This window comes from Nymphalis io, chromosome 2 (assembly GCF_905147045.1).
Source record: "Nymphalis io chromosome 2, ilAglIoxx1.1, whole genome shotgun sequence".
In the NCBI taxonomy this organism is placed as follows: Eukaryota; Metazoa; Arthropoda; class Insecta; order Lepidoptera; family Nymphalidae; genus Nymphalis; species Nymphalis io.
In genome coordinates this window covers 14,242,903-14,269,174 of record NC_065889.1, presented here as the reverse complement: position 1 = coordinate 14,269,174, position 26,272 = coordinate 14,242,903, and the positions used below count along the sequence as shown (strand labels likewise).

General features: G+C 35.5%; 2 protein-coding genes across 2 annotated transcripts in view; one reads left to right on the top strand and one right to left on the bottom strand.

The window, feature by feature from the left end:
* Positions 1-26,272, bottom strand: part of LOC126776840 (peroxiredoxin 1) — a 229,877-nt gene that overhangs the window by 40,656 nt on the left and 162,949 nt on the right. The window lies entirely within an intron of this gene.
* Positions 24,497-25,408, top strand: LOC126775098 (uncharacterized). Its single transcript, XM_050496866.1, has one exon. The coding sequence runs from the start codon at positions 24,497-24,499 to the stop codon at positions 25,406-25,408; it is 912 nt and encodes a 303-aa protein (XP_050352823.1).

Here is a 26,272-nt window from a genome sequence, read left to right as displayed (position 1 = left end):
ACCCTTGATGTAGTCAATATACAGTAACAGCCTGTGAATGTCCCACTGCTAGGCTAAGGCCTCCTCTCCCTTTTTGAGGAGAAGAATTGGAGTTTATTCCACCACACTGCTCCAATGCAAGTTGGTGGATTACATATGTGGTAGAATTTCAGTGAAGTTAGACACATGCAGGTTTCCTCACGATGTTTTCCTTCACCGTCAAGCACGAGATGAATTATAATCACAAAGATGCATTAAGATTAATTATTGATAGCGGGAGCGGGATCGCAGTATATATTATTATTATTACTGTGCAGGAAATGAACGAAAATTCTATCAATCCTTTATTGTAATCTCGATCTCATTACATACATAAACATATACATGTTTATATGAATAAAATGTTTAACGTTAACATCAAATATACAGGCCACACGTAGGGAGAAGGTGTGATTATTTCTGCGCCACAGCAGGCGGTATATTAAGGAAGCAAAAAATTTTAATAGCACGTACTTTACACGCTCTATAAACCGCACATAACCATGACTTATATTATGACACTCGTTAAAATATCACCTATATTATAATGCAAATGGTGTTTATAATACTGACATTAAAATATTTATGTGTTTTTCTCTATTTAATAATATGACTTCTGTTTTGCGTAAGTTTTATTTTTTTGTTATATAAGATATAAATTTTGGATGTAACGTCAAATTTCTGAATCACACTAACGTTTGGTTCGTCCAAATTTATATAGGGTTCTGATATTTCAAATATCGAGTTGGCAATTTTGGATTTATTGGTCGCAAGTTTAATGTCAGCCAGGCGTGGATAAATGATTATATCAAGAAGCCTAAATATTCAAACCGATAAAAAAAAACATAAATATTTATAAATATCACAGGCATTGGTTTTTGAAAAGTATCGGAAATACTTTGTTTTATCTTGAACCAGAATATAATAAAAATTTTACTTAAATTAACATCGTATTTTTACGTGTTACTTGTATCCAAAATATTATTTAAATCTTATTATACACTGGCCTCCAAAAAAATCGACCCACCTACATTTTTTGTAAAAAAGCTATCGTATGGTTTTAAACTACCACATATTTATATTTTTAAGATTGATAATGAAAAAATGCAATTGTAGGATTGTACAAAAACAGAAATAGTGCGCAAAAAATAGGTTTTTAGGTAAATATGTGACAAAACACGAAAACACAAAATTTTACGCAATTTTATTTTTTTGTGTACAAAACGATTATGCCGTTTGTTTTTAAATTTGGGTGCCTAAATCTTACTTTAATAGGGAGTGTTTCCTCCTCTTGACCTAATCACTGCCTGCATACGCCTATTAAGTGACCTGATTAGCTTTTTAAGGTCTTCCTGTGGGGTCCGTTGCCATTCTTCAGTTAGGGCAGCTTCCAGTTGATTCAGGGTTTCTGGAATTGGATTTCGTGCTCGAACCGTACGTTTTAGCTGGTCCCAGAGGTGCTCTATCGGGTTTAAGTCCGGACTATTGGCTGGCCACTGCATAACTGGAATTTCGACTTCCCTGAGATAGTCTTTAACAATTCTAGCGACGTGAGGTCGTGCGTTGTCGTGCATAAGTTGGAAATTATCCCCAATATATCCAGCGTAAGGCATCACATGAGGCTCCAGAATGTCCGTTATGTAAGTTTCAGCATTAAGAGCACGATTACGGAAAAAAACCAGCTCTGTGCGTCCCGTCAAAGAAATACCTCCCCAAAACATTGTAGAGCCTCCACCAAATCGGACTGTTTCTCGAATGCAACACTGAGAAGAAGCGTTCTCCTGGCCTTCGCATGACGTTACGTCGTCCATCAGAGCCTACTAGAGACATTCGGCTTTCATCACTGAACAATACTGTCTCCCATTGGTCCAGTGTCCAATCGACGTGCTGCCTAGCAAATTGTAGTCTTGCTTGTCGATGGGATGCTGTGAGTTTTGGTCCTGTTGCTGGCTTGTGAGGGGTTAAGTTTTGCTCTCGAAGTCTTCTTCTTACAGTATTTTCACTCACAGACACTCCACGACTTTCTAGGAGTCTACCTTGAACGTCAACAGCCGAAAGATGTCGGTTTCTTAAAGACGTCAAACCAATAAAACGGTCATCGGTCGGGTTCGTGACACGCCCCCTGCCAGATCCTGGTCTCCGGCGATACTCCCTAGTCTCCAAGTAGCGTTTGTACACTCTTCGCACCGCTGAACGACTTAATTTTAGTGTTCTAGCCACATTTCGCTGACTTAACCCCTCATGAATAAGAGCTACGACTTGAGCAGCTTCTGCTTCAGTAGTATCCATTTTTTATGTTTAAACTTATTAAAATTATTGTTTCAACAAAGTTTCATACACTTAATCAATAATAAACATCGAACCGAGATGACTCCGCGTTAAGAACTGGAAATAAACTAACCATGCACTTTGTGCACAAAGTAACGTTTTCTTATCAATACTTTAAAAATATTCCAAATATCCTCAATAACACTTACAACTCCTCCAAATCAATATCAAGTGGGTAATAAAATGTTAAATGTATGTCCCATAAGTAAAACAATCCACCTAGGTCGTCGCATAGTTAAGATAACAACTTTGTAAGTAAAAAAATACGGGTGGGTCGATTTTTTTGGCGGCCAGGTAAATATAGATAAAGATAAATCTAAGAATTATACCATAATATTATCTCTTGATATCATTTTCTACAGCAGCGATAATGTCACAAAGTGTATGGAACACTTCCAACGTTTGAATTTTAAGTTCAGCATTCAAAGTAGCCACAAAGTGTTACCTCTCAACATTTATTGACTAGCAACAAAGGAAATCCATTTGCCAAGTCTCGCCTGTTAGTGTCTATTCGTTCTACATTGTTTATTCTCCCTAGAAAAGACATTGTATACGGTCACAGTAGAACAATTATGTTTTATTTGACTTATAAAAGAAATACCATGCAGTTTGTTCCTGTTATTGTTTTGTTATTTCATAGTAATATATCTTAATAAAATAAATAGGGCTGATTTAATTAATATTATATGTGATCATCTTTTGATGAACTTTAAATATTTATTTAAAGTGAATTGAGTAAGTATAACTCAATATACTCTATATTGAGTTATACTTTCAGCATTACTCACTCGTGAAATTTTGACAAGCGACTTATTTATTTATTTTTATTTATTTAGCTTTATTATTAGTAACATTAATTACACATTTAATACATTCATAATAATGCATCAATAATGTTACATAACAAACATTAATAATTAGAATTAAATTAGAATACATAAGAATTAATAATAAAAAAACAATAAAAATATATAAAAGTTTAAGTATAATTAATTGTTTATGTATGAGGAACGTAAACCAGTGTATTAAAAAGACTTATGGATCACCCGCCTCATCATTTTGCCGGGCCGGTTGGCGTGGTTGGTAGATACTTGCCTTTCACGGCGAAGATTGTGGGCTCGATTTCCACCCAGGACAGACATTTGTATGCATGCTATTTCTGTTTGTCCTGAGTCTTGGTGTATTTATCTATATAAGTATGTATTTACAAAAGAAAAGTAGTATATGTAGTATATCAGTTGTCTGGTTTTGATAGTACAAGCTCTGCTTAGTTTGAGTTTAGATGGCCGTGTGTGAATAATGATATTATTTTTTTTATTTTATTTTTATTTTCGCCGAGAGGGCAAATGACTCTACTCCAGCTGTTGGTAAGTGGTAGTAGAGTCCAAACGCGATGACGACCAGTATAGATGGGAAAAACGTTCTGCACTAGCCGCCTTCGCCTTGCCGGCCCGCAAGATGCCTCTTCACGCCTCGTTTGAAGGAACCCGGGTTGTAAGAGGAGGGGAAGACGTGAGCTGGTAAGGAATTCCATTTTTTGGAAGTGCGACAAAGAAAGGAGTTGCCAAATTTCTTTGTTCGCGATGGAATTGATGTCACAGTTAGGCAGTGACATCGAGAACCAGCTCGCGTGGACTTAAGAAAGAAGGGGGAAGCAGGAATTAGAGAGAATAATTCCTCAGAGCACTCGCCGTGACGTATAACCATTAGCATCATTCGCAATAATCATTAGGATAGTGTGACTGTTTCTAATTCTACGTGTCAATAATATAATTAAGTATATGTATATATATATTATGTAAGTCCGTGGATAAAATTTCGCTGGAGCTATTTTGATATCGTATGCAAATATTTTAAGGATGCATTTCAACTTTAGATATATTTAATCTTCAATATATCTATTGTACCTATATAACGTTCATACAGTAGATGAACTAAGTTTCTGGCTCACTCCCGTTTTGCTGAAAAGTCGTCTCCAATTCGATGCTGTGAAGAAACTTTGAGTATGAAATTTTAGTTGTTTAGACTTCAGAAAGGCATACCGAGCTCAACAGTCGTTGGGTCACACAGAGAAGATGGAATGATTAATTCACGTTCAGGCGAATATGCACAGGTATATAGCAAGCATTCATCAAAATATAAGAAATGTTTAAATTTTTATAAGCAGTTAATTATGAAATATATTTGTGAAAACTTGCCACATTGCACCATCCTTATTGGAACATCGAAACGAAAGTGTACTTTCGTCTACATTATTCAATTCAGTACGTCATTAAAGTGACAAAATAAATATATCCGGCTTTACTTACAAATAATGTTAACGACTGTTTATTTAAACAATGGTTATCTGTTGCTGTGATTATTTATTTTTCATTCGAAATAAGAAGACGGCATTGTTTAACTAATCATTCGCTAAGCGACCTTTATGAATAAGGCTGATCATTTACTTTTTGTTGTTTTCTACAAACGAAATCGACAATCTCTATGCGAATTTGTCCAGGTCCATGTTTAGCGACTGTTTCGAAATTGGAACTGTATTAAAAACCGAATTTCAAATGAATACCAGTAGGTAACATTACATTTTTAAATTTCGAATTTTGATTCTAGTTGTGATTGTCTAAGTAATATTTTTGTCCCACAATCAAAGTGTTTATTGTAATAAAAAATAAACTAAATTGTTTAGTGTTTTATTCAACTGAGTATTCTTAATAAACAAGTAGTACTTGTAGTTTATATAAACTGATACCTTATCTTTTGAAGAGAGTTCATAATTCATTCTCCGACCACGAAAATCCTTGATTCACTTTGAGCCACGCTTTAAAATTAAACCGTGTAAATCTTGTTTGCACGTTCATGAAATAATTATTTTCACAAGGCTTTAGCTTTGTGGGTTCCTTTTTAATTTTAATCTTTCGAATTGCTATCAAAAAACGGAAACTAATTTAACAAAGTGATTTTGTTTGTATTTAAAATATTAGGTTTTTTATGAGGATCCTTACTAATATTATAAATGCGAGAGTTTGTTTGTTTGTTATGGTTTCATGTCTTTACTCAATTTTGTGTAATAAAACACACTAAAAGATCTAAAAAGCAATACATATACCATTTCCATTGTAAGTTTTGAAAAAATAAACTAAAGATTCCTTAAGAATCTCTTGTCAAACATGACAATGATCATTCAAATTCATTAACGATCGGTAAGCACTTAGACATTACCTTAGCAAATTTAAGAGTTTGGTCTTTCATGGATCTCATTATCAAATTTCAACACCGAAGCAACATTGAAAACGAACCTCGTTATCCTCATATCCGAACATAACGATTGTTGCATATAATTAGCAACTATTAGCAACATTATTGTTCTTCTCGGGGTTTCAAGGGATCGCTTATCTTATTTTAATCTAAATCCGTCTTCAAGTAAGGGATTAAAATTTAATGAATTTACCGATACGTTCACTATGCTCACCTAGCGCCAGTTAACGATGAAGCGCTGTATAGTTATTAGTTAGTCGTTCCTAAATACTCTCGCTATATAGCTATCAAATTATTGGGTACTTATTTTAGTTTTGGAGTAGAACTTGGCATGTTTAGCTTATGGTAAATTTGTTTTAAAATAAATTGATTGTTGTAATATTATTGTTTTTATTCTCGCATTTTCGTATAGCGAGATGGCCAAGTAATCAATTTTAACAAGAAGATATAATAAGTGGTTATGTAGTATCAAATAGCAGCCGAGATGGCCCAGTGATTAGAACGCGTGAATCTTAACCGATGATCGTGGGTTCAAACCCCGGCAAGTACCATTGAATTTTTATGAGCTTAATTTTTTTTTTATAATTTATCTCGCGCTTGAAGGTGAAGGAAAACATCGTGAGGAAACCTGCATGTGTCTAATTTTACTGAAGTTCTGCCATATGTGTATTCTACCAACCCGCATTGGAGCAGTGTGGTGGAATAAGCTCCAAACCTTCACCTCAAAAAGGGAGAGGAGGCCTTAGCCCACCAGTGGGACATTAACAGGCTGTTACTGTTACTGTATCATAATGTCAATATCAAAAGAATATTGACGAAAAATTGTATTAACTTAAACTAATATCAGTATTTTATAATTTGAATGATAAAATTATAGAACATAATTATGCAAAGTAAAAACCTAGAAACGGGGTGCCAACTTTTGCTTTAATACTCTTATTCATGCTCCGGACCAACCTTTGATCCAATGTTTGTCAAAAATTAGCGCAGTCGTGATAAGATTTGCAAAGTTGTGCCGCGAAAGCTGGAAGACATACTCGCTTTAGCTTGAGGCTCCCTAACATATATGGGAATTGTGTTCTAAACAAAAGTTGTAATGAGACTGAAAAGTTTTTTCAAAATAATTCACAATCACAAACACACACACAATACATTCACACGTACTAGCAGCTAAAATTGCATACTTGCACTGGAGCGATTGGGAAAAAGTCGGGCGCGTCTTTGAAGATAAACTAAATAAAAAATGCTTTGTATTTTATTCAATGAAATATATTATACAATAAATTTATTTAAATATGGAACATCATTTAAAATGTAAGAATCGCTCCAGAAACGGACGTTCATAATTGAAACACAATACGCTAATTTTAGATTATAATTGTAAATCCTAATATTAAAAAAAAGTTATTCCATTAATAATAAAAAAGTATATGATTTTACCCCGCACTAATTTAATCTAAGTGCATATAAATAGAGTTCTTGTTTAAAAATCTCATTTGTTAGATCGCTAGTTCTCGAGACGCTACAGCGGGTCCATTAAAGTATGCACATAAGTTATTCCGACAGTGAACCCTTAAACCCACTGCTTTTCGCTGCTCTACTCTTATTAAAACATCTAAATGTTAAAATAGAAAGATTTACTTTATTATTTCTTGGTTTTAGAAATCGTCTATCTTACGTAATAACCAACTAGCCTCGACTTCCCACTTGTACGATCAATTACTAGTCAAGTATGATAAAATTTAATGTTAAAACATATGTTGTAGAAATAAAGCAAAAAAAAAACCAGTATATTGTATTTTAAATTTGCAGAATTTCATATTCATTATTTCTATAATATTTCTATAATATAGTCTTATAACGAAGCTATCATGTATAATATGTATATGTATGTGAAAATAATTATTTCATGAATGAAATATTGTTAACGTGAATTATATGATATTAATAAATAAAAGTTTAACTGTATGCATAGCTTTAATTAGGATTTAAATTCGAACAGATCATATCAAATTCAATTTTAAAAGAATAAAAAATCTAATATTTATCAAATTTCGATTTAAATTTTAACATAATCGCTTACCGGTTTCTCGCGGTATAATCTAATTCCGAATCGAAATAACGTTTTGAAAGTGCTTTGGAAGGGTCTTCTTGAATAAAGTGCAATGCACTTTTTTAACAATAACTAGTATATAGTTTATTCACTCACTTCTGTCTAATATACCTTAATCACACGAGTATATATATTATATATAATACATATCTTTTATTTGCCACAAAAGTATTTTCATTAAAATAAAGTCATGTATACTAAAGAAAACAAAATAAAACTTGATAGTGCGATTCAATCAACACATAACGCCATCTATGAACATAACTCTTCTTCTTTCTGCCCTTATCCCACTACGTGGGGTCGGCACAACATTTTTTTCCTTCCACTGCTCTCTGCCACTTATCATCTCAGCACTTACCCCTTTCATACACATAGCCTTTCTTACGCAATCCATCCAAATTTTCTTCGCCCCCCCCCCATCCCCTATATCCATCAACATTCATACTCATCACCCTTTTGGTAACATGCCTTTCATCCCTCCTCATCACATGCCTCTTCTGGTGGTAGAGCTCTGTGCAAGCTCGTCTGGGTAGGTACCACCCACTCATCAGATATTCTACCGCAAAACAGCAGTACTTGGTATTGTTGTGTTTCGGTTTGAAGGGTGAGTGAGCCAGTGTAATTACAGGCACAAGGGGCATAACATCTTAGTTCCCAATGTTGGTGGTGCATTGGTGATGTAAGCGATGGTTAACATTTCTTACAATGTCTATGGGCGTTGGTGACCACTTACCATCAGGTGGCCCATATGCTCGTCCGCCTTTCTATATAAAAAAAAAAATGCTCATACCATGCCAATCTATAACTCTTCAACTTTTCAACTATTGGTGCTACTCTCAGACTTCCTCTGATATACTCGTTTCTTATCTTATCCAGTCTAGCTACACCACACACCCCTTTTAACAGTCGCATCTATGAACATAACTAAAAACTAATAATATGTAAGTCAACTGTTCTCTGTCTACACACGTGGCATCGTGTAAACGAAACTCCAATTTTTCGATAGCGTATCTCGCGCAGTTGTTGCAATATCGAAAAATGTTTTTTTTTTTTTTAACACATACACCTGCCACGATACAATCGCCCTCACATGGATGACCGGGACTCATCAAAATTGACCTAAAAGCATACTTTGATATTGTCCTCGGATACCAATCCGAGGTCCGAAATGATTAAAACTGTGAAAAGCGATACTTAGTTTGAAATTACTCTGCACAAACGTCAATAGAGTTGAATCTAGGACTCACTCACTGTTTGTATGCCGCAATGTAAAAAAGAAATGAAATTACGTACATATAATCAAAAATTAAAATCTTTTGTTATTTCAATGAAGGAACAATCTGGATTACAAATGAATAAGCTTGTAGTTGCTTTGTAAGCAAAGTTTTTTGTTTAACATGTTTTATTGCGAAAGTATACGTCTATATAATTCATAATAAAAAAATTACATGTAAACAAAGAAGCAACATTTTAGGTTTTGTTATTAAACATGTCCTACTTTTAACTAACAAATTATTTTGAAAAAAGCCGAGATGGCCCAATGGTAAGAGCTCGTGAATCTTAACCGATGATCGTGGGTTCAAGCCCGGGCAAGCTTAATTTTTGGTATAATTCATCTCGTGCTTGACGGTGAAGGAAAACATCGTGAGGAAACCTGCATGTGTCTAATTTCACTGAAATTCTGTCACATATGTATTCCACCAATGCGCATTGGAGCAGCGTGGTGGAATAAGCTCCAAAACCTTTTAATCAAAAAGGGAGAGATAGATTATTATTTTTTACATACACAATAAAAACATTACCAACTACATAAATTAAATATAACCATATACATAAGTAGATTAAGCTACAATATACGATATATAGACTATAAAACGAAAAAGAATATAAGTACTAATATTTCAAACATTATTCGTAATGTAGCTTACTGTTAAACAACCAACCAAGAGTTTCTTATCCCCTCGACAAACATAATTTTTCCGCTACACCAAAATGAAATTACAACATGGCGCACCAACCGTGCTTCACCTGTCAGCTGACGCCATCCATCATGGCGGCACCAACCAAAATGAAATTCGCTTTGTCCGCCCGAAATAGCGATTTGTTGTTTCCAAAATGTACATGAAATTGTATGTCGGGACTTAAGCCTGCTTTGAAACATAAATCTTTTCAATGTTCTTGATTTTAGAACCCGTTCTCACCCTTTCGAGTTGCCTTGTTGTTTTAATACATAATGTACGCCTCAGATTTAACACTAACTACATAATTTCTTACCAGTTCTTCTCGGTAGAAGCCACGAAAAGTAGCGTTGAATAAAAAAATTTACGATTGGTTAATTGATTTAAAAAATTGTCAAATTCGTGTCTAGTTTTCCAAATAATAGAACGGAAGTATGTTGAAAAGATCATTTTTATTCCACGAAATGTTCTCTAGCAAAATTCCCTACTAATGGACTCATAATAACTTCACAAAAGTCAGAAGATTCAAAAGACCGATTCGGCAATAAACCACAGAACGCGAGAAGAATTAATGTCAACTATTCAAATGGGTTACACCGGAGCATTTACGCTACGTGATATTCTTGCTCTTTAAACGATGTCCTAACGAAAAATCAAAATGAAGAATATCCTTCTATGACATTTGATGTATTTTTAAAATTCCCCTACGCAGCGCCGTACGTGATGTAAGCAAATTGAACTTATCGGCGCTATCCCCCTCTCACTCTACTTCCTAACATAATGAGGATGCGCACTAGACTTCATAAATTTAGACATTGTTTAGTCAAATTTTTTTTCAAGAAATGCACACTGCATGCATACATTTTAAATTTTAATAATATATATTTTATTTATGGTGGCATGTGATTCGCTCTTGATTTGGAACAACAAATGTCATGTGTTTTCTTTGTTATTTAAAAGGTGTATACTTAATAAAAAAATAATTGATTTTATTACTAAGCTTGACATGTACACATGAAATATATATCACGCAACAAAAAGTTCTACGAAATAAGTAAAGTTACAAAGCGTTCCTTAATTGTCACCCATTAATTTAAATACCTTAGAATCCTCAGCGACATAACTCTTCCTCGGCGACATTCTCTTTTGATGGAACCGCATAATTCACTTTCAAAACGGTCAACAAGATAATGTTATTTGTTGTATCCAAACTAAATTTTCGTACCACTTTAACCCAAATTGTATAATTAAAACAATTTTAGTTTTGAATGTTTATGGAATTGTAAGTTTTGGTAACGTCTTATCTTAAACATTTAAGGTCCTGAATCTTAATGAGAATTTATTGAAGTTTACGTATACATAATTTTACTGGTGGTAGGGCTTTGTGCAAAGCCCTACCACCAGTAAATTCGTCTGGGCAGGTACCACCTATTCATCAGATATTCTACCGCAAAATGGCAGAATATCAGCGATACTACCTTTTCTTTAAACGAGCAACAAACACATGGTGTCGCGGGCCGCAAAAAAAAGGTAATGATTGTTTTTTTTTGGTTTCGGGATTGTTCAAATGATATTAAAATTTTTACAGTATCCGTGGACACAAGCAGTTGCTTAATTCAAATTTTTTAGCTGTCAATAAAAAAATTTGAAATTCAAAATAGTTCAAAATAAAGTAACATCAAGTTGGCCAATAACTAAAGCCCGGTGGGCCGCAAGTTGAGTACAGCTGCTAAATACACATGTATAATACATTCAAATTTAATATTATTTTTGAAATTGGTAATTTTTTTAATTATGATTGTCGTCCTAAAATTAATAAATCAACAAATAAATATATTTATTATCTAGGTGTCCGAATGCTGCCTTTTCATATGACAAAGCGAAACAGTGCAATAAGAACCGTGAACGGACAACTTAGCTGTCGGGATTAACAGCTGGCTTATCTAATGGCCAGTCTTTAATGTAATAACTAACCATTAAATGGTATGCATAAAGAAAATGTGTTTGCAAATTATTTATTGATGTGAAATATCTATTGGTACCTTTATTTATTTAAAAACTTTTTTGACCACCACATTGTGTAGCATGACAAAATGCGGACTTAATGCCTAAAGGCATTCTCTACTAAATTCGTGAAGTCGGTAATTAATACTCAAAAATATACATACATACAAATATAACAACAACTAAGAAAATAAAAAACAGAGTTGTAATATATATGAATAATAATGCATTATAGATGTTAAAGATACCTTGTTGTGGAACCAACTGGTATATCGTGATGGCGAACGTCGTGATGCTCTCTTGTTACGTCACTATAAATCTGTTTTTGAGAAGTTATGTGGTCCCTAGTCTGTTATGGTATCAATCATACTGCAATATCAAAATAATTGTAGTTAATTGGATGAGTAGAAGTAAAATAAATTACGATGGTATATTAGATATTCCAATGCAAGCTAGAAAGCTGATACATTATATTAGTAATTAGTATGTATGTATAACTGTGTAATAGGCCCAGCGTATATACTATACGTCATGGCTGACATAATACGTCATAGCTGACACACACTTATTTTGTTTTTTTTTCCTATTCTAGGTAGGTATCGGCTTGTGTGAGATATCTATGTGGTCTGTAAATGATTTTTATCGCATAATTAGCTTAATTTGTTCCATCTTGATAAATTGTCCTGGAAATCGTTATTTTGTAATTAGTTACTTCTTTGTAATTGGTATTATATATATAATATATTCATGAACATGTACCTACGTGTATTATTCATGTGCACGTATATAGCTGACATGGTCCAGGGGTAAGAACGTGTGAATCTTAACCGGTGATCGTGGGTTCAATAATTCATCTCGTGCTTAACGGTGAAGGAAAACATCGTGAGGAAACCTGCATGCATCTAATTTCACTGAAATTCTGGCACATGTGTATTCCACCAACCCGTATTGAAGCAGCGTGATAGAATAAGCTCCATACCTTCTCCTCAAAAAGGTAGAGGAGGCCTTAGCCCAGCAGTGGGACATTCACAGGCTCTTACTGTTACTACGTATCTACATTGTATGTTCATTTTTAAACACAACGTAGTTGTTAAGTTATAACATTGTTCGTTTCTTTCTTGGTTCCTTGTTGCTCCTAGCAAAGTACTTTGTACAAATGAAGCAACGGTTTTCTTTTCTTTTTATTCTTATTTGCAAATTAGCATAAGTATTGTTACAAAGAATCAATTAAACTATAAACTAGTTCACTTTGTGCATATTACCAGACAAAATTGATAAAACTTAAATTTTATTTTATGTTTTGGTGATTAATGAATTGATTACATTGAAACGTCGTGTTTTCTAACATTTTTTTTATAGAATAGGAAGGTGAATGAACGTATGGGCCACCTGATGGTAAATGGTCAACGCATATACATTGGCATTGTAAGAAATGTTAACCATCGCTTACATAGCCAATTCGCCACCAACCTTGGGAACTAAGATGTTATGTCCCTTGTGCCTGTAATTACACTGGCTCACTCATCCTTCAAACCAGAACACAAAAATACCAAGTACTGCTGTTTTGCGGTAGAATATGTAATGAGTGGGTGTTACCTACCCAAACGAGCTTGCACAAAGCTCTACCACTAGTAAAATAGGCGCGTCTCGTGACTAACTGACCGGTCAACATAGATCACATGACCACCAGTGAACATGACATAAAATACATTAACCGATTGTTTCTTAAAATAAATTGTTAAGATTGTCATTCTACTGTCTGTAAGCAAATGATATTAACAAGTAATATTATATTTCAATCAATCAATCAACAGCCAATCGTTGTCCACTGCTAAACATAGGCCTCTCCCAAGGTGCACCAAAGCTCCCTGTCCTCCGCCTTCCGCATCCAGTTGGTGCCCGCCACCTTCTTAAGGTCATCGGTCCACCTGGCTGGAGGGCGCCCTACGCTGCGCTTGCCGATTCGCGGTCTCCACTCTAGGACTCGTCTGCTCCAACGGCCATCGGTCCTACGACATACGTGACCAGCCCACTGCCACTTCAGCCTGCTAATTTTGCAAGCTATGTCGGTGACTCCGGTTCTTTTTCGGATAATCTCATTTTTGATCTTATCCTTCAAAGATACTCCGAGCATAGCTCGCTCCATAGCACGCTGAGCGACTTTGAATTTATGGACTAGTCCCGCAGTTAGTGTCCACGTTTCGGCACCGTATGTCATGGCAGGTAAGACGCATTGGTTGAAGACTTTCGTCTTCAAACATTGCGGTATAGACGACTTGAGTACTTGACGAAGGTTGCCAAATGCTGCCCATCCCAAGCGAATTCTTCGATCGGCTTCCTTCTCGAAGTTGAATATTATATTTAAGAAATTATAATTATTAATTACCGTATATTTCGAATAAATCATTATTTTTGTCTATACTAATTTATTATTCACTTTGATAATCTATTTTTGTCAAAAATATTTTTGACATAAAACACTAGTTTTATTATCTGTGGAAAAAGGATAGTTATTTTTGGCGGGTTTTTGCAAAAAAGTTACACGGACGGCTATAAAAATGGCGTTCTTCGAATAAAATTAATAAATGAAGAGATTATTGGGGTGTTGATTGATATGTCTGATTTTGCAGTGTACATTAAAATAAATAATTAAAGTAACTTAAACACTTGAAAAGTGTTTACACGCCTGTTTAAAGTTATTTAAATGTGTAACTCTGTTCTATGCATTTAAGATAATTTATATAAGAGCGAGTATAATTAAATATACAAGAGTTCCATGAATGGCAACATCGCAATGTTTAAAAGATTTTATCTGTTTTGTTGTCGCGTCTTTCTCTCTATCTTCCCTATTTGCTCTCGTAGTAAATGGTTTAAAAATTAAACATACCAGTAAAGAAATTAAATTTAAACCTTATAAATAATACATTTGTTTTCTTGGTATATATCCTTGAATTCCTAATAAATAAAAAAAGTAGTTTTTATTTTAGAGAAATTTCGTAAAAAACATTCTCATTGGTATTGAAAGTAGCTCAAACACATCTTTGTGGTTCAGTACATTGTTATGATTTTTTACTACAGTTATTTGGGATATAAATACATTTTCATACTCACAAATAGCTATCCGTCACGGCTCCACACGGGTCAGATTAGCTTCTGCATATTAATATTGTATATATATTCTTTTGGTTCATGCGGCACTCGCTATTAAAGCTCCATATCGGTATGATTTTTTCCGACAGCTTCAATAATCATCTTCATATTATTCAATATACACAAAGCCTTAATGAATTATACACTAAAACCTTTCTGAATGAATCACTTCGTCTGTTGGTGAAAGCTATCTGAACATTCATTCGGTAGTTTTTGAGTTTGACGCATTCAGACAAAGAGACGCGGCAAGAACACTTTGTTCTGTAATACGTACTGATATCACTTAGAATAATCTATGCATTGTTAATATGCCAATTAATTTAGAATACCAATTTTCTAATGTATGCAAAGATAACAAAAGCAAAACGTAAAATTCCCATAATATCTCAAATCTCCCTTAGCGAGTGAAAAGTATAACACGAACAAATCATCGTACGCAGACACATTCAATTTGCCTAATGACTGCCCGTCGGAGCGTTTTTCTTTAGCTAACACGACCAGCTTAGAATGACCCACGTATTTCTTTGTATATCCTTGTTACACGTATTCCTTCTTAGAAACATTGGAAATTGTAATTTCTTCTTAATTTGGTTGTATAAATAGCCGCGCCGCGTAACGTCTACAACTATGTGTATAATTTATTTTGTAAACTAAAGCTGAAAAACAAAACTGTTTTCAATTTAAGATTTTTATCTTTATTTATAAATGTGAGCAAATAGTCCACGTCCATCTCCATCCATAAACATTGACACTATAAAAAAGGTAAGTTATTCCTTACACTTTCTCCCAACCGTCGTAAAAAGGAAACAGACATAGGGGGCCATAAGTTGTAAATTAATAATTATAGCTTGGTATGTAATGTACACGTATAAGAATTGAAGGAGGATCTCTTACTGGTACAAATATAATTAATGACACCCGCCTTCTCATCTGGAACTGACTGAGACTGTAAAAGCAATGCTATATGAGAGTTTAACCCGAAAATGGCCTTAAAAATAGTGAATCGGTGTTTTTTTATAGCCGATGTGGCCCAGTGGTAAGACCGCGTGAATCTTAACCGATGATCGTGGGTTCAAACCCGGGCAAGCACCATTAAATTTTCATGTGCTTAATTTGTGATTATAATTCATCTCGTGCTTTACGGTGAAGGAAAGCATCGTGAGGAAACCTGCATGTGTCTAATTTCACTGAAATTCTGCCATATGTGTATTCCACCAACCCGCATTGGAGAAATTGAATTGAAGAATAAGCTCCAAACCTTCTCCTCAAAAAGAGGAGAAGAGGCCTTTAGCCCAGCAGTGGGACATTTACAAGCTGTTACGGTTACGGTTTTTTTATAATATTGTTAGGCGGACGGGCAAATGGGCCAGCTGATAAATGGTCACAACCGCACCTAGAAATTGGTGCTGTAAGCAATATTAATCATCCCTCACAACGCGAATACCAACAATCTTAGGAACCTAGATGTTATGTTCCTGTTATTACACTGGATTCACCTTTCAATCCGGAATATAGCAATAATAAGTGTTGCTGTTGGGTGGTAGAATACGTGATGAGTGATGGTACCTACTCAGAAGCGCTTGAAACAAGTAATAAGTCGAGGAGCTGACCAAATATCAGTCAGTCAAACTGAAAGACTAATGAAATAATAAATAATTAATTTACCTTAAAACGTCAAACTGAGACACTCAACCAATTTCGTGATTTTAAAACATTGCTTGTGTGCGTTTAAGTGGGAATTAATTGTAATTGTTGTGTTAGCTGGGGAATTTTTACGCGCCGTTATATACAACTAGCGAATCGTCCCGGATTCTCGCGGGTAGATAAGAAGAAAAATGGACTTTGGATACGATTTGCTTAAAATCCGTTCTTACTGAGCGTTTACGTCGGGGAAGACGTAATTTTGACGAATTTCAAGTCAATCGGGTGGATAGTTTAGGAGATCTCGTGATGAGTGGTATTTTAGTGGTTCGATTATATATGTATCGATAGATGAAAATTTCAAAATACCTATTTTGTAAACGATTATATTATTTTATACATCGAAGGTTCTAAAATATTTATATGAGCAATAAATGATTTCGCTGAACGATTTCGATATAATTTGGCTCGAACGTGTTTCGTCACTGCAACTTGATGATGTCATAGTGAAAATTATTGATGTGGCGCGTCGGTGTATTGTTCACTGGGGTGGGTTGCTGTATATATTTATATTTGTTTGAACTTGTGAGCTACGTACGTTGGCTAAGATCACCATTAAATATGATTAACTATCGTTAACAAATTTATATTATAATATATGCACGCAAATATATATTTATTTCAGACATTCATTTTATTTCTCTTATGACGAGAATAAATGTCGCTTTGTCAACACAATTAAATTGGTTAAAACGTAGGTAATATCTCTATGTTATAATCTTTAACCATAGCGACTCCAAAAATTGTTATTTCAAAGTATTTTAGTATTATATCATAAATTATTTGCTTGACATACTATAACCGATTTGGATCCCGTTTTTTTTTGGTCTTTGTCACAACATACTTGGCATAGGCGGTAGAATATATATCACGGGAGCATGCGAAAGCGATCCCGTGGCGCTCCTCGTTAAGACGGAAAGGGTACCGCTGGTTTTTTAGTGGGTATTCCGATATTATTTTTATTCCGATGTTTAGGGCGCACTTGGCGCCTTGGACACCGGCGAGCCCCACATACCCTCCCGCACTGTTCCGGTGGGGGAAACGCGTAACGCGTTTTTCCAGCGTTAAAAAATACGGTAGAATATATAATGTTTGGGTCGCACAAAGTCACATTGTTTTATAAAATATAGGATTGACTAATCCAATTGGTTGCGAACATCTTATTAACAGAGTTCTTTAATATTTCTAAAAGTAGTTTATTTATGGACTATATGGAGTTCTTGAAAAAAGCTTTAGTAATCCTAACTTATATATTACACTTTAGAATTCCAAAAAACACTATTTACTAAAGCTCAAATAGGAAAACCAAAGATAAATCCCATTTCCAGTACTTATTTAAGATGCAAATACGTAAAGTTGAGAGTCATAACTAGTGTTCAAACAGGTGCCCTCAAACAACAAGCAGCCGAGACGGAACAAGTTAGATCGAGTTAGTACACGCCTTCCTTGAAATAACGAACTGTGATGCTGCACTACCAGCGTACAGCCCGCGTGGATAATTTAAAAACTTTTCTGCATCCTAATACATCTTAAATAGTTTATTAAATAGCGCTAAGTCATATGGCAATTATAATACAAGAACAAGAGGTACAAGATACTTCTATTTGATACTTTTATGTCAATTTTGTATGACATGACAACGCTTCTGTTACTTGACTTTAGTTCAATGTCATTGTTCATAATGACTGGTAGGAAGACTCTAGAGAAGTGGAATAATTTTATGAAAATGTGTGTTTTTCAATTATTACTGTATTTTTGTGAACATTATGGTGTTTCAAATAAATGAATAAATAAATACAAAAATAAAAAGGAAGTTTTTAGAATGCTATTTTATTAATTTATGTATTTATTGGAGTATTTATTTACGTATGTAAATCAGAAAAAAATTGCTAAGAAAGCCACAAACAAATTTTATAATAGTTATTGGCACGACTCAGTTTTCATGTGCTTAGTTTGTGTCTGTAAATTATATATTCGGCGGTGAAGGAAAACATCGTGGTTAGACTTGCATGCAATACACTTCTGCCACATCTGACTGATCCCAAATTAAGCTTGTACAAAGCTTGTGCTATGGAAACCAGACAACTGATATACTACATATACTACTTTGTTTTTTTTTTGTAAATACATACTTATATAGATAATTACACCCAGACTCAGGACAAACATACATGTTCATGCACAAAAATGTCTGTCCTGGGTGGGAATCGAACCCACAACCTTCGGGTTAGAAGCTCCCTTAAGCTTCCTTAAGCGGCCTACAACCTACCCTAGGTTTGCTCAGTAAAACATTTTACAGGCTGTTATTTACTTAATTAAAAGCTTGTAATTTTTCTCTTCAATGATTTACAATTGTATTTTGTCTCTTCAATGATTAACCACTTTCATTTTTTTCTATAAAATATGTATTATGATATTATTTAAAGTTGTTGAACTATTAGAACTACACAACTATTGTATATAACGGTAACAGCCTGTTAATGTCCCACTGCTGGGCTAAGGCCTCCTCCCCATTTTGAGGAGAAGGTTTGGAGCTTATTCCACCACGCTGATCCAATGCGTGTTGGTAGAATACACACGTGACAGAATTTCAATGAAATTAGACACATAAAGGTTTCCTCATTATGTTTTCCTTCACCGTCAAGCAGGAGATGAATTATAAACACAAATTAAGCACATGAATATTAAGTGGTGCTTGCCCGGGTTTGAACCCACGATCATCGGTTTAGATTCACGTGTTCTAACTACTAGGCCATCTCGGCTTATGTGAGATACAAATATTGGAAGAAATTGGTTTAATTTTTATCTTGAGTTTTAATTTAACTTGTTTTAAATATCTGACCGAATATATAATTTATAATTGATGACTTTAAAATCTTAAGATAACAAATTATACAGACAAAATTGACACTTGCACTATTAACACACAGCTCATAATTGTATGCAAAGGTTTTAAGGCCATTGGCAGTGTTGAGTATACAATAGTCTATTAGAAGAGGATTAACAGGGATCCTTGAGGATTTAGTAATACTGCCTTGACCTAAAACTGACCAGGCGATGACAGGTTGCAATAATTATACCTAAGCTTGTTATACCTCGCTATTGTTAGAGGTATCAACGTATCAATAGATTTTCTTCATGACATCTTATAATCATATTAACATTGAATTTATAATAAGTTAATTCAAATGTAGGTAGTTATAGTGTGTGTAATTTACGAAATTATGAAAGCGGGTTCTGGAAGTTGGAAGTGTGTACACTCCCATTCCTCGGAAAGCACGTAAAGCCGTTGGTCTTGCGCCTGAACTCTTTTCGGTCGTGTCGGATTGCCGTCCCGTCATTTTATAAGAGCTAGGGAATAGAGGGTGCAACTGTGTTTGCGCACACATTTGTTCAATATAATATCTCCTGCGTAGTTCGCTAATCTCTCCTGAGATTGACCGCCGTGGCTGAAATCGGTCTGGATCATGGTACCTTATGATACAAAACTTTGTTTGTAATATGAGAATAGTTTGTATAGTTCTCAACATATTCAAGACTTTTACACCAACTAATATATCTTATACTGCACTATATGTTATAGAAAATAAAAATAAATTAATTAAAATATTAATAATAAACAAACTTTACTATATTTTAAAAGCTAAAGTGTTTGTTTATTTATTTATCACGTGTTCACGCCTTAATCATTTAATCGTATTTTACTGGTGGTAGGGCTTTGTGCAAGCTCGTCTGGGTAGGTACCACCCACTCATCAGATATTCTACCGCAAAACAGCAGTACTTGGTATTGTTGTGTTCCGGTTTGAAGGGTGAGTGAGCCAGTGTAATTACAAGCACAAGGGACATAAAATCTTAGTTCCCAATGTCAATGTAATTTCCCAATTTCTTACAATGCCAATGTCTAAGGGCGTTGGTGACCACTTACCATCAGGTGGTCCATATGCTCGTCCGCCTTCCTATTCTATAAAAAAAATCGATTATCATGAAATTTTGCTTATTGTTCAGAAAAGATATTAGCACCACCACCTCACACGGGCAAAAGCGGAAACTAGTTATAAATATATTTGAACTATAAAAATATAAAAGCTAAATGAACGAAATGTATAATTTTTAACAGAATTTGAAGAGCCTAGAACCAGAAAATGTATAGAGAAAAAGGAAGTGATTAAAAGTTTTCAATTTGACGATACCAACAACAAATAATTGGATGGATTTTTCAGAATATTGAATTACAATATTTGACACGTGAACGTTTTCATATCTTGATCTTAGTAACAGCAAATTCTTATTATTATTTTATTATTCTATGGAATGCAAGTTAAATACAGGTTAAATGAAAGAAAATTCGATTATAAATCAAGCTCTGTCAATGAAAGGTGTCATCATTATGAGAAATTTATGACATATATTAAAATCTTAATTGAATAGCTTAATATTATGATGAGAGATTATGTGCCGAGATGGCCCTGTGGTAAGAACGCGTGAATCTTAACCGATGATCGTGGGTTCAAACCTGGGCAAGCACCACTGAATTTTCATGTGCTTAATTTGTGATTATAATTCATCTCGTGCTTTACGGTGAAGGAAAGCATCGTGAGGAAACCTGCATGTGTCTAATTTCACTGAAATTCTGCCATATGTGTATTCCACCAACCCGCATTGGAGAAATTGAATTGAAGAATAAGCTCCAAACCTTCTCCTCAAAAAGAGGAGAGGAGGCCTTTAGCCCAGCAGTGGGACATTCACAGGCTGTTACGGTTACGGATGATAAGAGCCGGAAATTGAAGGATTATTGCATTTGTATACATAATTTAATTTTAATTATCCTTGAACTATAGAAAGAAAAATACCAAAGGTGAATTTATTTGGATAAATAGTTAGGTAGTGGTGCGTCAACACTGCACTTATAAAACATTTTTGAACATTTACATTAGTTAAACAATTCTGTGTCTTCTTCTTTCGAATGTCGAATTAATAATGATGGAAAGAGATATCAGTATTACTGGTGATAGGGCTTTGTGCAAGCTGGTCCGGGTAGGTATCCGCCCACTCATGAGATATTCTACTTAGTTATTGTTGTGTTCCGGTTTGAAGGGTGAGTGAGCCAGTGTAATTACAGGCACAAGAGACATAACGTCTTAGCTTCCGAGGTTGGTGGCGCATTGGCAATGTGAGTGATGGTTTACATTTCTTATAATGCAAAGTCTAGTCTAAACTTTGTTTGTAATATGAGAATAGTTTGTATAGTTCTCAACATATTCAAGACTTTTACACCAACTAATATATCTTATACTGCACTATATGTTATAGAAAAATAAAAATAAATTAATTAAAATATTAATAATAAACAAACTTTACTAATATTTTAAAAGCTAAAGTGTTTGTTTATTTATTTATCACGTGTTCACGCCTTAATCATTTAATCGTATTTTACTGGTGGTAGGGCTTTGTGCAAGCTCGTTTGGGTAGGTACCACCCACTCATCAGATATTCTACCGCAAAACAGCAGTACTTGGTATTGTTGTGTTCCGGTTTGAAGGGTGAGTAAACCAGTGTAATTACAGGCACAAGGGACATAAAATCTTAGTTCCCAAGGTTGGTGGCGCATTGAATATGTAAGCGATGGTTGACATTTCTTACAATGCCAATGTCTAAGGGCTTTGGTGACCACTTACCATCAGGTGGCCCATATGCTCGTCCGACTACCTATCTTTAGTAAAGGTAGTAAATTATTACATTTTGTCACAAATTGTAGGAAACGTTATCAAATGTTTTCTTGTCATGTAACGTTATTTAAAATTAATATTATTAAACAAATTAATTCATTTTAATTTAATTTTTATTAATATTATTAAACATCACAGCAATTTAAAAAAAAATATATTTGAAAGTAATTCTAAAGTCCTGAATGTAAGTTATAAAGTGTAATGCAACAATGTTACAACGTTTTCATTGGTGTTGGAGCATTGAAAACATCTAACGAATTGTAACAAAATCTAACATTTGTTTTTTTATTTTAACTATAGTAAAGCACACTAAACTCAATTCTACACCAAAAAAAAGCAGATTAATGTCAAGAATAACTTTTTATGATGCAACGATCAAAGATAGCAGTTACACAGAGAGAACAAATGTAAAACAATTTAGTGAAAATAGCTAACATGTGAAGCTTTTTAAAGTAGCCACAACAATTACAATATTTGTTTTAAAAATACATTAACACATAATTATAGCAACATGAGTAGAAAGATTAAAAAAAAAAAAAAAGTCCAAATTGGTACAAATTAAAGATCATAAAAAAATAAACATGCACTTAATAAAATTAAAATTAATAACACAAATAGTTTGAAATTGATATAGGTACAAATTAAAATTAAATAATTCATTAAATTCATGCAAAGTTTACGTTACAAAAAAATTACTAAAAATATACTAATTAATAAAAAATAAAATAAAAGTTAAGATTTATTGCTCAATTTAGGATTTAAACCCAGGACCTTTGGGATCTGCGGCCTTATATCAAGCTACTAGAACAACGAGGCAATCCATGAAATCAACCCACCAGTAAAAGCATTCTCAAAAAGTGTTGGCCTCAGGCTGGCAGCCAGCTATATAAATCTGATACATCCTTGTTCTTGTAGCTTTATAAATCCTGCTTTATTATTAACAATGCGCTTAAAAAATATAAATGGAACAGGGGTATATAGGAGGACGAATATTGATAATATAAAATGCGGTCGTCACGGGGCATCGACCAAGTGAATGAATCATCGACACAAAAAAGTTTGCTTATAGAATAAATATATTTTTCTTACTATATAGCAACGCAATATGTAGTATATGCGCCACGTATAAAAGAGTAGAGAGCGACGAAGATTGACGTCAGTTTTACCTCTAAAGCGCGAAAATAGACGTTTAATATCAATAAATAAAAAATAACAGTTGCATGACAATGGTGTGATACGAAACTAGAAACGTATGGTGGTATGTGTCACCTGGATAGTACGTTGACATTAATTTACAAAAGAGTTAATACACGTGAAGGCTTCCTTCCTGTAACTCGAACTTATTATTTTTTGGTATGAAACCGTAAACATGGATAAATCTCACAGCAATATAGGTCGGCCGTATCTCTCGTTCGTCGCTTTGTTCCTACAACAATAAATGTATCGATTTCCGTCGCAATTATAGTCATAACGAGTGCTTCTATTGTTTTGTCTTCTCTATTTCACGCTTTATGACTTTCTTCTCTCAATAATGTGAAATTTTTATTACAAAACTTTGTGTTTTTATCTTGTGACGATTCAATGATGATAATTTTAATTAATTTATTTTGTATTTTTTACTAAACACCACTTGTGAGCCTGTAAATGAGCTACTGGGTTAAGGCCTCCTCTACTTTTGAGATAAATAAGAGTAGAAGAAGGTCTACCCCACTTCTCCAATGCACATCGGAGGATACCCATATGGGAGTATTTCATGAGGTTGTGGCGAGTGCACAATGCGTCTAAACGCAGCACAAACATCACCTGATCAACCACGTCATGGATCAGGTGATGTTGCAGTGGTCTGATGTATGTCGTCACACGTATGGATACGCCCCTTCGGCAATATGGACGCATGCGCATCTATTGTCCTCGCAGCGACGTCACACGCTTGACCACACCCCCAGCAAGATGGCCGCATGCATCGCTTTTGTTTTCGCCTAGGAGGAGGTCCCAAAAGTGGCAAGCACGCGTGGTGGTCATCGTGAGAGGGGAATGCCTATATAAGCGCTGTTGTTGTTGTTTATTTTTAATAAATTAATTATTTCAACTATTTTTACTGTGCGCTCTAATGTAAACATTGTTGACTAGTCACAATAAATAATTCTTAAAGTCTGCCGGAGTTTTTAATTGGTGGTTAAGCTGCGATCCTCCTCACTGGTGACCCCGACGTTTGAAGAACGAAGAAGAAGAAGACCTTTCAAGATGTCAATGCCGGACGCTCCATTATCACGTGACGCCACAGCTGTTACCGCCCTTCCGGCCACTGGAGAAACGATGCGAGTTGGAGTGAGAGTACCTGTATTCAACCCAGATGATCCAGAATTATGGTTCGCACAGCTCGAAGGCCAATTCACCCTGTCCGGCATCCGAGAAGACTCCACGAAGTTCTATTACGTACTAGCGCAACTAGAACCACAGCACACGGCGGAAATAAGGGACCTGGTCGTAGCTCCACCTTCCACCGGCAGGTACGACAAATTAAAAGCCGAATTAATACGGAGGCTGTCAGCTTCACAAGAGCGTAAAATAAAACAACTGCTAATGCACGAGGAACTCGGTGATAGAAAGCCCACACAATTTTTACGGCATCTACAACACCTAGCTGGGCCAACTGTTCCAACCGATTTTATCCGTACCATCTGGTCAAGTCGACTCCCAACGCATTTGCAGACGTGTATAGCAGCGCAGTATACGAAGATGAGCCTTGAAGACATGGCAGAGCTTGCCGACCGTATCAACGAAATCGTTCCAGCAACATTGCAAGTGTCCGAGCAAGTAGCCGTGCCAGTAGCCGGTCGAGTAGCCGGGCAAGTAGCCAGTGCATCTAGTTCCACTCTAGGAGTACCAAGTACTAGTTTCGAAAGCCTGAATCAGACCGTAGCTGAGCTGAGCAAGCAGATGGAGATACTTAGCATGCAACTTAACCGAAGACAGCCACGATCCCGCTCACGATTCGCCATAGACAGATCGCGACGACATTCCCGCGCACGTTCCCGCTCACAAACAAACAACTACCCGTACTGTTGGTACCATTATAGATTCGGCGAGCGCGCACGCAAATGTATTCAACCGTGTAGCTACAAGAAGATGGGAAACTCTCAAGGCAGCCAGTAGTGGCGGTAGACGACTGCCTTACAATTTCGGGCCGCCTGTTCATCACGGATCGCAAGACCAAAGTGCAATATTTAGTTGACACCGGTTCAGACCTCTGTGTCTTTCCAAGATCCGCTGTTCGGGAACCTAGAAACAAAATGGGATACGAATTGTTCGCTGCAAATGGGACTATCATTTACACATATGGCTTCCTCCCCTTAACGCTGGATCTAGGACTTAGGCGCGCTTTCACGTGGCGTTTCGTCGTAGCAGACGTCTCAAAGCCCATCATCGGCGTCGACTTTTTAAGTTACTATAACCTGCTAGTCGACTGTCGCAACCAGCGCCTCGTTGACGGTGTTACCACACTTGCTGTTGCACTCCCGAAACAACGTTCTACGGAAACAATTTCCTCAGTCCGTACGACTTTAGAGGATACATCTTATCATCGCCTGCTTAGAGAATTCCCAGAAATCACTCGTCCTGCTGGAAAGCCGCACATCACCAAACACTCTACGGTGCACCATATCCGTACCACCGATGGACCACCGGTATCTAGCCGCCCGCGACGGTTAGACCCGGAAAGACTAAAAATTGCTAAGCAAGAGTTCGATGAGATGTTACAGAGTGGCACAGCAAGAAGATCTGACAGCCCATGGTCCTCACCGCTACATTTAACTAAGAAGAAAAACGACGGGTGGCGACCGTGCGGCGATTACAGAGCCCTAAACGCCCGTACAATTCCCGATAAGTACCCTATCAGGCACTTGCATGATTTTACGTGCCAGTTGACAGGCAGTACGGTCTTTTCAACCATAGACCTGGTTAAAGCTTATCATCAGATACCAGTATACGAAGACGACATTCCGAAAACCGCTATCGCCA

Bases quoted from the DNA above. Each gene is read 5' to 3' on its own strand.
- LOC126775098 (XM_050496866.1), top strand. From the start codon at position 24,497: ATGTCAATGCCGGACGCTCCATTATCACGTGACGCCACAGCTGTTACC.